Below are 13857 nucleotides of genomic sequence, written 5' to 3' on the forward strand. Positions count from 1 at the left end.
TACTGTGGTTAGGCAATGTTTTGAACAATCCAGATCAGGATCCAGAAAGACTCAGGAAAATTATTCTGAAGCTTTCACAAGTGGAGGCATTTATTGCAGATGCAACAATGGATGCGACACAATTCTCAGCCAGAGCTATGGCAGCTGAAGTGGTGGCTAGGCACATCTTGTGGCTTCACCATTGGGAGGCAGATGCTACTTCTCATGCGATGCTGGCTACAGAACCGTATGCAGGCAAGAAATTGTTTGATGTAAGGATGTTTTGAAGGATGTGTTAGTGGAGACAAAGGAAAAGAAAAAGGCAATGCCAGTGAAAAACCAAAGAAGAGATGACCAGCGTTCCTTTTGTCGCTACCAGCCATACTGTCCATCCAGATTTGGTGGAAGAGGCCGAGATTACTGTTCCAATAGGCAGGCATGGGGTTGATCTAGATTCCAGTTGAGTAACCAACAGCAACCAGGAACGTGAGTTCCAAGTTCAGCTAACGCCAACAGGCGTGGAAGACAACAAAGACAATTCTGACTTATTTCAAACTCCAGTAGGAGGCCAGCTACTAAGTTTTGCTCAACGGTGGGAGACAACAACATCCAACCGTTGCTTCAAGAATGTGGTGCATCATGGGTATCAAATAGTTTCAGGCCCCACCTCCAAGCAGATTTGTTCCATCACCAATTTCTTCAGATCTGGAGAAGCGCAGACTAGTTCAGGAGGCAACAGAACATCTGCTGCAAATAGCAGCCATAGAACCAGTTCAAGAGGACCAGAAATTATGTGGTGTTTACTCTCTGCTATTTATTGTACCGAAGAAAGGGGGTGCTTGGAGGGCAGTATTAGACGTAAAATTCCTGAACAGATTCGTAAGGTACTGAAAATTTTGCATGGAAATCTTAGTTTCCATAAGGGAAGCATTTCAACCATGAGACTTCTTAGCCTCCATAGATCTGCCTGAGGCTTATATCCATGTGCCAGTCCATCCACAGCACTGCAGGTACCTTTGGCTCACTTATGGCAACCAACACTACCCGTACAGGGCAATGCTTTTTTGTCTTTGCATCAGCCCCAAAGGTCTTCATGAAGATAATGGTGACCCTTGCGGCTCATCTACGTTAGGAAGGTATGCATCTGTACCCATACTTAGATGACCTTTTGATTCGATCTCAGTCAATGCCGTCAGCGTATCAGGACATTCATGTCACCCTAACAGCTCTCAAGGATCATGGATTCCTGGTAAACATTGTGAAGAGCCATTTGAGTCCAGTGCAACATCTGCCGCATCTGGGGGCAATGATAGATACGGAATGCGAGACAATATCTCTTTTGAAGCAAATGGTGGAAAAGATAGAGTTGGCTGTACAGCCATTGCTGGGGAAGACCATGGAGGACCTCATGGTCTTAGCAAAGGTTTTAGGGATGCTAGTATCTGCCTTCCAAGTTACACCATGGGCCAGATTTCATGTTCGGCCTCTGCAATGAGCATTGTTACCAATTGCAGATAGCGCATTCCAGACATTTCCAGGTTCCATTAACAGGCCAGCTGAGGGCAGCTCTGCTGTGGTGTACAAAGGACTGCAACTTATGCAGAGGTGTCCTCCAAAGAACCCATCACAGATATTAGTTACAACAGATTCAAGTTGATGTGGTTGGAGCACTCACTGCAGAAGTGAGTTTGTACAAGGTGTGTGGTCATCTCTGGAAGCAAAACAAAATATCACCTTACTGGAGTTAAGGGCTGCATGACTGGCACTGCAACATTTTGTGCCGCTATTTTGCCTTAAGCAAGTAATGTTGAGGACAGACAACAATTCTGTGAAAGCATTCATCAATCATCAAGGAGGAACAAAGTCATGGATACTCCATCTGGAGGCATGATTTGCTAGCCTGGGCACAAAGGTTCATACATTTACTGACAGAGTACATCTGGAGAGTGGACAACATGCAAGTGGATTGGCTAGTGTATTTCAAACATTAACTTTTCTTTATATAAGGCTGAAGAATAGCATCATTGGTGGTATATAATTAACAGAGGAGCATTCAAGGGCTGAAGCAGCTTTTCATTCTAACTCTGGATCTGTAGACACAGAGGAGACCATGTGATATTTTCATTATTTGCTGAAAGCTGTCTTGATGAAATTGATTTTAGTAGCTGTTCATTATTTTTTTTCTATTATAATGTTTTGATTCTGTTAGCTGCATTGAGCTCTGTTAAAGATAAATAAAGCAAATTGTGTTGTGACAGGATTAAAAGTTTTACAGCAGCTTAATTTTGGTAAAGACCTGGTATAATGATCAATCGGGTGTTTCTACAGAAACACATTGAAAAATTTAGATTGAGATTTTGACAGTTATAATACAGTGTCACAAGATGTTATCCTTTTTTTGTAAAAGAAATGTTCATTTGAATTGGAGTTTGATGGATTTTTTAAAAATGGCTAACAATAGATAGAGTGATAGAAATTACAGGCCTATTGTGGAAGTTTAGAAACTTTTGGATTAATTAAAGCCAGTAGAAATTAACCATGTTTAAATAAGAGGTTCCATCTCCCCCATTTTCTCTCTTTGGCATGGGGTTATGTTGAGATATTAGATCTGAGATTTTGATCCAGGCATATGGTTTAGAAATTATTGGTGTTTGCTTTGAATTGAATTTGAATTCCTCCTGCTGGAAGGAAGGGAAGGATATAAATCAAATAATAAATAAATAAAATTGACACAGTTACGTTTTGTCTGTACAGTTTATCAAAATACATCTGATACCATTGTTTTTTGTAACCAAACCTTCATAATATAAAAAAGAATACATTTTATGATCACATTAGGACATCATGTTAACCATGGTTTACTGCAATGTGAATGAGTTGAGCCTCCTCCCAGGTTTGTATGCTCCTGCCTCTCTGCACAATCTTTTATCCTGTTTGGCATAGGAGGAATCCACTGTGGGTTGTCGCTTCCAGCCTTCCGGAAGGCAAGCCTAGTTTTTTTCCTTACCCTCTTCTCTGCTAGCTCCTCCTCAGTTCATTACTGCCTTTTCCAGCATTGGCTTCCTCTTCTCATCATTCTGCTTAACTCAGGCCTCTGTCTCAAAAATATTCCTGCTTGTTTGGGTTTTCTTTTTTGCTTTTGTTTTGCATATTGTTGGGGGGGGGGGAAGCCTGACCACATTAACCATCGATTGCCATAAGCTTTATTCAAAACCCACTCGTACAATTACTGCAGTAATGAGAGAAAGAGACCTCCCAAAACAAGATTGGGAAAGCTCTCTCTGACCTCCATGGGCATGGTGCCTAGTATGTATCACAAAATTACAAACTAGCTTCATTAATTATGTAAACGATATGGAAAGAACAAACAAAGCTGTGGGTGGTGTGTCATGAAGACACGTTGCAAGGGACTTTCCAGAGGTCAACAGATATGTTATTTAACATATCAGGCCCAGGCATGTTTCTTGGTTACTTCAGAATCTTCCCCAAGTGGCCGACCACAAACAGGTCTTATTCTATTCCTAGTACTTAGCTACTTTCATAAGTAGTCAGTGTCTGCACAGCTGACGTCTCAGAAATAACTTTTATATCAAGGAGATATATGAGAGCAAAATGGATGCTAAGGACAAGATGGGTTCCAGTTGTTCAATTTTTCCTCCACAGTATCATGGCTATCTTTGCTTTCTGTAGCGTTTTTTATTTAAAAAGAAAAACCTTTTTGCCTCTGCATTTTTCTTGGATCTTCCTCTCTGCCTTCTACTTGATGATGGTTCTGACAGGAAAACATTCATCTGGCAAAACAACTTCAATGAAGGAAAGTACTTTAGAATTGTCAGGAAGCAAACCACAGCTGTATCTTAAGCCACAATGGCAACTGTGTCAGTGAGTCAGCCCTCTGCGACCTCACTTCCACAGTGCTCTAGCTGCTTATCAATGAAGCCTCAAAATCCTGGCTGTTTCCACAATCAGGAAACCTTTCTTTGCCAAGCTGAGATACTTACCATCACAGTTCAAGTCTTGATGGTTCCAAGATCCAACCTCACATGGAGTCCCCCCATGCCCTGTGGAAGCTGAAAATGCAGCACCATTTTTTCAGCAGAAAAATGATATAGAAGGGCAATGTGTGCCTTCCTAAGTGCTTTTCAACCATGGAGAAAGCTTTTGATGAAAACAAGGAGTGCAAGCTCAAGCCTCTCCAGGGCAGATAAGGGCTGACCAAGGGCCTCTTTTGTGAATGTTTCCTCTTTCAGAAGGACTTTGGGCAAACCATCCAAAGAGTCCATCATTACTGATACATTTAGTGAACTCCAGAGAAAACCCAAATGCTCTCAGAGAACAGGTACATTTGCTGCTTCTCAGAGAAGTGAAGGCAGTAAAGATTAATGGTCCAAAACCAAGGCTAAGCACCCTTTACCATCCTCTGAGGAGTCTAGTCCTCAAAATTTCCCAAGAAGAAAGATAATCTTAAATCCAAAGTGCACTCTCCTGAACACATAGTGTCGAGGAATACAATCTTACCAATTTTAATAGGGTTTATTGAAATGTGTCCGATTAACACAGCCAGGAGTGCTCTTGTGAGTCATTCCAATGCAAATAAGTACGTACACAGCTACATATGCCCTTTAGTTCTAAACTTTCATATGCAGACACATACAAGTAGCTGGTAGCCAAACAGTACTGTAGCGAGGAAAAGGAGACTTGGAGAAGGGGGGGGGAGGTGTGCTCACTGAGTCTCAGGTGGTAGGCCGTGGTAGAAACTTCGCAAATCTTCTGGTGAAACGGGGGTGTCTTCATAGTCTGATAATGTTTTAATGGCTGAGCCCCTGGTATCTCATCCATCAGTTGGTCAAACTGGCACTCTGTGACTCTGTATCTCTTCTGTCCCATACTAGTATGGCACCAAACTGAGGTTGCTTGCTGATCACAGGATCTGTTTTTTGGGTACTCACAATATCTGTTTATGTTTATTCCCAGACACCCATATTATCATCTACTTTCCCAACCTTCAGCTCCTCCAAGCCCTCTCTCATCTCAGCCAACCTAGAAAGGAAAATCCTTCATACACTCATTCACTACATGTTATCATAACATAGAACACTCAGTTATCAATAGTCTTGGGTAACCAGCGGGTTCTGTAATGCGTACGAGTAATGTAACAGACACTGTGCTTTGTTTTAAAACAAGATGGAGAAAATTATAAACATTCTTGGCTTTTACCTCAAGAGTTTCTAAATAACAAGAGACTGCCCTACATACTATTAGATTCTGGCTATGGGGTTAAAACTATACATCCTGACCTATGTTTAACTCTGGTAGCCTTTCTTAAATGCACTTTTGAAAGACACAATGTAAATACAGTGGTAGAGTAATACTTGTGGTAAATGCATAGCAGTGTGAAAGCATATAAAATATTCAAATAGTAATATCAATAATAAATGGCATGAATATATCTGCTTAGAGGTATTCAGGCATTGATAATATAAAAAGAAGGAAACTGTACATCAAATATACTTTAATTTGTGTCACTCCCCAAATTGAGAGGAGATCCTTTGTGTATTTAAATCCCCAATCAGGACCTACCATGTCCCCACGTTTCAGAAAGGAGTGTAGTGAGGATTTCAACATGGAAGAGTTTCAAAACTCTAGACTGTTTACTTTCTACCATTGGTGTCCAAGGGTTTGCTTTCCTTGGGTATATGCCCTCCAAACTAAGATTCTGTATCTGCAGCATCTTGGGGGCCTTCAAAACAAGAACCCCTCAGAAACCTGAGTCTTTCCAGCACTCTTTAATGACATAGTCGTATCAGAATGGGCTGCACCCACTAATCTGCCCCTGCAACCTTTATACTTAAGAACAGCAGGAACATCCTTTAGTGGGTGTTCCTGTAGGTGTACTGCTATCATGAGCAATAATGTCTAAATATGGTCATATACTTCTAAAGAATTTGGGAGAAAAACACTGAGGTCTAGCTTTAAAGAGAACCCATAAGCTAATTGTTTTTGCCTTTTTAGGTGGTCTCTGTCTCTTCCATCTTTGCCTAGCCTCTCTACTATGGCTAAAAGATCTTACTCAAAACCACAATCACTTTGATAGACTACACAACCCCTCCCCCCCAAAAAAAATTGACCAAGGCATCAGCTTTCTTAGCTGGTGCTGCTGTAGACTCGGTCTCCTGGTAGCCAGGGTCTCCTGTTGGGTTAAGCACTGGTGTGTAGATAGTATCTAGGAGCAACCTCACCTCATTTTCCTTTAAGGAAGCCAGGTTTTTTTGGAGAGGAAGCACTTAAACCTGTACTTCTTGAAACAAGGGACAAGCGCAAAGCTATGTCTTTAGCTCCTAAGAAAGATGCGAGAGACCAACCTAGACAGTGGTTCTTTTCTTTTGTCCCCAAAAAGACCTTTTTCAAAACAAAGACTTCATAAACAGCAACTATCATAGAACAGGCCCAGATTTTCTAACAGAAGCAAAAGCGTCACTACTACCAAGCCTGAACCCACCTAAGGCAGGGGAGGTAGACAGCAGCTTTGACACCATCCATATCCCAGTTGAAGGAAGACTACTATTGTTTCTACTTAGTTGGGAAGTCTCAACGTCTGACCAATGGGCTCTACAAAGCATCAAGAATGGGTACTATATAGAGTTAGTAAATGTTCACCAATTCCTGACTTCATGGTCCCCAAGGAAGCAAAGTGTCATAGAAACAAGGCCAGTCAGGATCTACAAATCACCCTGTTATACCTAGAAAATACTAAGCATCACCTACATTGAGATCCTATCCTGGGCCCAACTTCACTCAAGTCTTTTCCTGTTGTCATTATTGTCCCTCCAGGAGGACATAACCCATTACCACAAGGCCATTCCTATATCCATTCTCAAGCAGTCCAAATGATTGTTGACAAACCTGCACCTTCTCTAGGGGACTGCCTCTAAAAGATCCAGCATAGACAATTGTCATGACAGTCAACAACCTCCCAGGACTGGGCTGCACAATGCCAAATAAGTTGATGCAGTTCACCCGTTGGAGAACACTGGCATGTTAGATGTCAGAAGTGCACTTGAACCTACATATAGAGGACAAAGCTGTACAGACAAATGAATAGTCTAGTCATTTGTTTCCACCCCAGAGAAGATGAGTTGGCACTAAAGATAAAATCCTTATTGTCCTGGCTTTCACATCCCAAGACCTACAGATAACATCATATTCCACCAGGGCAGCAGTCATGTGCTATCTACTTATCCACCTATCCTGAGATGATGAGTGACCCTGGGCTTTGATGAACACCTTCACAAATCACTACTAATTTGAGGCGGTCTTTGAAAGGAAGGTGCTGGATTCTATTATTTACTTATTATTTTATTGACTTATTGCATTTATATATGGTAGTTTATAACTTTAAAAGAGGAAGGCAATGGTAAACCACCTCTGAATACCGCTTACCATGAAAACCTATTCATAGGGTCGCCATAAATCAGAATCAACTTGAAGGAAGTCCATATTTTTCATAACTTTAAAATACTAAAACAAGTAAATGGTATAAAACATAGAGCAGTAGTTCTCTTAGGCTGCCTAATGATACAAGTTCCCAGGCCTGGGCTTCTTCACTTCTGCCTTCTCTCAGGACACACAGATCTTAAGTAGTCCCAGGGAAGGTTGGGAGATGGACTGCCCCAACAGTTCTGTTCAGGTTGTTGATGGCTCTTTTAGGAGCAAATAGTATCTGCTCCCTGGCCTAGACGTCCTTTCTTGTGATTCTGTGTAGCTCTTTCACATCTCACAGTGGACACCTGCCATGTGAAAGAGGAGATTGGAACACTTAGTACTCACCATGAAGGTTCCTACTTATTTGGTATGCAGAGACATCCACTACCACACCCTATTGACATAGGTGGTTGCTCACATTTGCATGTCTGTCAGGCTTAAGTCGCATATATCCACAAACACTTGAGCCATGTCACTGTTCCTTTCCTCCTCCTTTTTCTGTTTGTATACCTCAGGGGTTGTGAAGCTCCAGCCCACAAATCTAAGTCAGTCTGACACAGATCCCAATTTAACCCACATGACCTTTCTTCCCCAACCACAGGCACCTGCATAACAGCTGCCATCAAATATGATATCAGGTGTGGGGCAGATAAAGATATGGCTGCCAATGAACAATTGTAAGCCTTAAAGTGTGTTCCTTGGCAAGGGAGTCTTGTCAGCGCTGATCAGCTGGTTGGCAATGATAGTAAGCCTACTGAGATTGGCTGCACTACAGCATTCCTAATGGGGCACTCCTTAGAGTACATTTCCCGACATAAAAGCAATGTCACCTTACAATACAGGCATACCCCACTTTAGCGTTTGCAATGGGACCGGAGAGTATACTTTAAGCAAAAATAAACTTTAAGTGAAGCAATTGTCTTCACTTGTACTGCACGCAATCACCACTAGATGGCAGCGGCGTCATGCCAATAAAGTGTACGTTATTGTGAAGCGCGCAAACGTTAAGCAGGGTATGGGGACGTATGGAGCATGTACGTTATAGGGAGGCAACGTTAAGCGGGGTATGCCTGTAATTGATTTTGAGTTTCAGTATTTCAAAATAAAATATACAGAACGAAATTACAATGTGCCATTTGTAATTCAGTAATGTGAGTGCATTAGTCAGGGGTCTGATTACTTTTGCAAGGCACTGTATATGTGTAATTGCACAGGCATATGGTTCCTTGCTACAGTCATTGGAAAAATGATAACTAGAATGTTGAAACTGTTCAGTTTAGTTAATATGGTATCTATTGTTAAAAACATATTTTAAGAAAGAGTGCCTTTTTTGGAAATCAAAATGTTTCTGTTATGGAAAATGTTCTGCCCCACATCACTGACTCTGACTTAATTATGTTGTGGATATGGATTGGTTGATTTTTCAGTACATAAATTTCCTATGCTGGCTTTGGTGTATAATCCAAAATATTTGTAGTATGTGAAGGAATGGCAACTGAGTTAGTGGTAATGTAACATTTCATTTGTTGAATTTGTATACCACTGGTCCAATTTTTCAAATTGGTTTACAAAAAAGAATTGAAAATATTTTGGTGAATATATGTGCTATTTCAGAATTCATCTAGATTAGTTGCCAGATGGCTTCCAATCTTACCTTTCTCCCTACAAGTATGAATGAAGAATTGCTGGATCTTCTTTTTGTGATTTGAATTCTTCTTACATTTTGCAAACTAGGGATGTGCCTCCTGGAAATGGTATTATCCTTTCCATTATGCACCATTTGCTTCAGATTTTGAAGGGATTGCAGACATGCCCTCAGACTTTGAGAAGGGAACCAAACCGGTAAGATGTACTGCTCATCTTTATAACAATTAATTGGAAGCCACTAATCTCATTATTAGGGAGGTCAAAGTAGTTATTGTTATTTATCTTTATTTTTGGCAGTTCAGACCTCTTGAACAACTTATGGGAGTCTTTCCGGCAGCTAGTGGTAACTTCCTCCCACCAACCTGGCGGAAACTTATGACTGATCCGGTAAGAATTTTGTTTTTGCTGTTTCCTTTTTCATCTATTCAACATTTGAACGTTTGTTTTAGTTTTCTCTTAACAGCTTCAATGTCTGCCTGAATAATGTGTTTATTTTACCCTGTTCATTGGAGACAGAAACTTGGCAAACCATATAAACTGAGACTAGGTTATATCTCTTCCAGTTAGAGCCCAATCTGTTCTCTGCTGTGTAGGAGGATTTCACAACACCAGTTTTAATTGATTTAGATGGATCTGGGGATCCCAGAGGGGGCACCCTAAACACACCCAAATCCCTAGTGTTTTCTCCCCTTCAAGGTATGTAGGTGTGGCAATCGTGTGTACCAAGTGCCTTCCAATCAACCTCTTTAACAGTAGTTAAAAGTACTCTCACATCTTAGACCTGTCTGAGGACAGCTCACTGCCAGCCTACAGGACAAGAAACTTTCGGCTCTGATCTGTGAATCAACACTCCCCTTTCTTTCAGATTCTCTCATTTGCCTTGTTTAGTGCAAATAATGCTAAAACAATGACATAAATCATGTCAAATAGGAAAAAGAAAAATATAAGCATGCATACTCATTAGCAAAGCTAAGTAAAACTTTTACTTGCCAACACTGATGTGGCCTAGGCAAGAAAGATCCTTGTTACTCTGCCAGCCAAGGAACTTGGCAGAAGGACACACCCATGTTTCTAAAAACAGCACCCAGGTGCCCAGTTGGATCCTCAGGTCACTGACCCTCACCAGGTAACATAGACCCTGCTTCTGGAAATCCAGAGAGTGATCCAATTTCCTGGTGTGCACAATTTTTATAGCCTCACAGATATTCTACCCTCCTACCTAATATACAATATAATATAATAATCTAAATTAATATATTATAATGTCAAAACTCTTAAGCTGATTGGTCATTGTCCATCCAAGATCCACTTTTCAATGATGTACTTGTTTACTCCCTAATGTCCACTTGTTCCTCTCTTTTGTAGTAAACCATGTGGTTTCTGTCCCCTTCTAGTTTGCCTTTTCATGAGCTTCAGGATTTTTCCAAACCATTAGTGTTGACTACTTTCTTTTAACATAAATATAAATCTATGCCATATTATGATGAATTGAAACCTGCATCTATATAAACCCTAAAGCTATAATTTCTATTTAAGGAGCACCCCTACATTAGCATTACTCTAGCATTTAAACATCTGCCCTCCTCATACATGCATGATCCAGTTTCAGCCTGTTTGGAGCACAACAGTATGCAGAATGCTGCCTCCCTTGTGCGATCTGCGGCTTGTTACTGTACTCTGCACAGAGACATTTTAAATTCTTTTCCTCTAATTCAGTTTTGGTTTTATTCATTTAAAAATACCATCTGTGTCGTATGAGGCTTCATCTCATTTGAATCTAGCTAAAAATCCTTATCTATCATAAAACTCAACTATTGTGGATTTTAAACAGGACCTTTAAGATACTTGGATCCCTTGTTGTCTTCTAAAAATGACTGGGGTACTCGTATGTTCCCCTATGTTTGTTCTCTTGTAATTATTAAAATATTGTCATAGCCTTAGAGTCCCTTTCTGGGATCTCTTAATACATATTTCTGTGCGTTTGCTGCTATTTCCCTTTTGTGGTTAACAACTCTCTTTAGCTGGAATAAAAGGAAGCTTTCTGGTTGTTCCTACATCTCTTACCAATTTCTCTATGAGAGTGACAAAACTCCTTGTTTATAGACCCCCATTATACTTTGGGACCCTAATCAATAAAATTTCCAATTTTCAAACTTCTACAGCTAGCTGCAGTGAGCTGAGGAAAAGTTAAAATTGGGATGACCTCAAATGATCTCTCTGGCTTACCCCAGATCTGGTCAAGCCACATTTGTTTGTTTATATCCTGCCCTTCCTCCCAGTAGGAGTCTAGGGTGGCAAACAAAAAGACTAAAAAAACTCTAAAACATCATGAAGCAGATTTTAAAATATACTTAAAACATCTTTAAAAGCATATTTTTTTTTAAAAAAAATTAGAATCATGCCCCCTCCCTGTTGACTTTTCGCCGATCCTTGAAGACCTGGCTCTTTAGGCAGGCCTATGGGATCTCTGGGGTGGGCTAGATTTTATACTGTATTAGCGTAGGATGGTCTGTTAGATGAGATGTTATAATATTAATATTATGATGATTATGTATATGTTGAGATTGTATTTTATATTGTACGTCACCCAGAGTGTCCGTTTGGTCAGACAGATGGGCGTCTGATAAATAAAATTTTATTTTATTATTATTATTATTAAAGAGCAATTCCAACAGACACAGACTAGGATAAGGTCTCTACTTAAAAGCTTGTTGAAAGAGGAAGGTCTTCCAATAGGCGCCAAAAGGATAATTGAGATGGTATCTGTCTAATATTTAATATTGTGGAGCAGGTGCCCAAAGCAATGTCTTGGAAAATATCCAAGATTTACATTGTGAGACAGGGCCGGTGCCAGAGGATGGCCAGGTTGGGTCCTTAGGGAGGGAGGGTAGTGCTCTCGTTTCATGATCCACGACAGCGCCAACTCCCAACACTGCCGCAGATTGGAGAGAGGTGGCTCCCAGGCACCCCCCCCATACAGACCACACAGGCTTCAATAAGCCCACATGCACGCCCCACCTACCTCTCGCATTGCTGTGAATGCTGTGCATGCTGTACACACATGCCTGCCATCAACCAAGATGGTGGCAGATGCTTCCCTAAGGGACTGACACCCCTGCCGCCATCTTGGCTGATAGCAGATATTTGCATGCATAGTGCGCATGTGTGTCATCAACCAAGATGGCAGTGGGGGCATCAGCCCCTTAGGGAAGGCCCTGCCGCCATCTTGAATGATGATAGGCATGTGTGCACAGCACCCACAACATTCATGTGAGGCGACGGGAGAGGTAAGCAGGGTGAACACCACGGGCCCAGGGCAGGCTGGTGCCCATGGAACTAATCATGCCTGGTGCCGGCCCTGTTGTGAGATTTCAAACTTTAGAAGTGGTTATTACACTGGAGTGTGAAAATTGTCAGCAAAGTTCTATTCATTTCAACTTGCTATTTGTACCGATTTGGAAAGAAGAGAATTAACTTATTTTTTTATTTTAGAAAACGTTATAAAAAAAATCTAATCGGTGAACAAGAATAATCTGATTCTTCACATGATCCTCTACAAATCTCTGAATCATTGTAATAATATTTTCTTTAAAAAAACCCAACAGGAATCAAGTATAATTGATTTTTACCCTGAAGACTTTGCTATTGATTTGAATGGGAAGAAATTTGCTTGGCAAGGTAATATTTAAGCTCATGAAATTAATATTTATTCAATAAGTCTTTGGAGTCATTTGAACAAATCAGGAAAGAATTTATTCCATAGCCATGTGTGCTGCCACTTCCCAAAGGGATTTCAATGTCTACGTTATCAGATCAAAACTTTTTTTAAAGTGGGGAAAATCGAGAACAAAGTAATTGTCAAAAGTTAGCTGTGACAAATAGCAATTTTAGCAACACCCGAATGTTGTTTTGGCTTGAAATTAAACTACAATTTATTATCTATGTAGCATATTTTTTGTCTCTGGGTATTATTTGAGTAATATTTGAGTAACAGACATACTTAGAAATAAATTATTGTGTGTGGTGTAGTGGTTAAGGTGCTGGACTATGACCTGGGAGACCAGGATTCGAATCCAACACGGACATGAAGCTCACTGGGTGACCTTGGGCCAGTCACTGCCTCTCAGCCTCAGAGGAAGCCAGTGGTAAATCCCCTCTGAATACCGCTTACCATGAAAACCCTCTTCAAAATCTACTTGAAGGCAGTCCATTTCCATTTCATATTTTTCAGTAATCTTATTAGAATTCTGAGAACTATAATTTTGAATGTAGAACTTCAGTGTTCTATAAGGGCTAAAAGTGCAAACTAATAACTCTTCTTCAGTTCATTATGATAGTATTTGCCTGATGGAAGACATTCTCCATAGGGATGACACCTCCTACATTTTCCTGTTGTGTTGCGAGTTTGATTGGGATCATATCTGCTCTCCTTGTTTTTGCGTTCTGCTGTCTGTAAGTTGTATTTTGAGTTTAAAAGGTTTTCCTGTTGTCAGTGTGTATGATTGTAAATCCTTTTCCTTCCTTCCTTCTTCCTCCTCTTCTAAGTTTATTACAGGGTTGGGGTCGGGGGGGAGCTTTTGTGTGGCAGCTCAATATCTGGCTGTTCTTCCCTTGGGGTAAAGCTGGTTGGCAACAGCACATCCTGCAAAGAAACTAAGCCAAGTTGGAGTGCCTGTCGGGATTCCTTGCTCTATTGCTTTGGCGGTTTAGACCAGCTCTGGGCTTTTAGCCTTCCTGGGGCGGTGGTTT

At 40.8% G+C, this 13857-nt stretch overlaps 1 protein-coding gene across 2 annotated transcripts in view; it reads left to right on the forward strand.

Annotated features, from left to right (window-relative positions):
* XRN2 (5'-3' exoribonuclease 2) overlaps positions 1–13857 on the forward strand; it is a 100434-nt gene that overhangs the window by 47710 nt on the left and 38867 nt on the right. For both annotated transcript variants that reach the window (XM_061587991.1, XM_061587992.1), the window contains exons 18-20: positions 9196–9303; positions 9406–9495; positions 12714–12786. In XM_061587991.1, coding sequence (XP_061443975.1) covers positions 9196–9303; positions 9406–9495; positions 12714–12786 — 271 coding nt within the window. The remainder of the gene's footprint in view (positions 1–9195; positions 9304–9405; positions 9496–12713; positions 12787–13857) is intronic.

This window comes from Rhineura floridana, chromosome 1 (assembly GCF_030035675.1).
Source record: "Rhineura floridana isolate rRhiFlo1 chromosome 1, rRhiFlo1.hap2, whole genome shotgun sequence".
Lineage (NCBI taxonomy): Eukaryota > Metazoa > Chordata > Lepidosauria > Squamata > Rhineuridae > Rhineura > Rhineura floridana.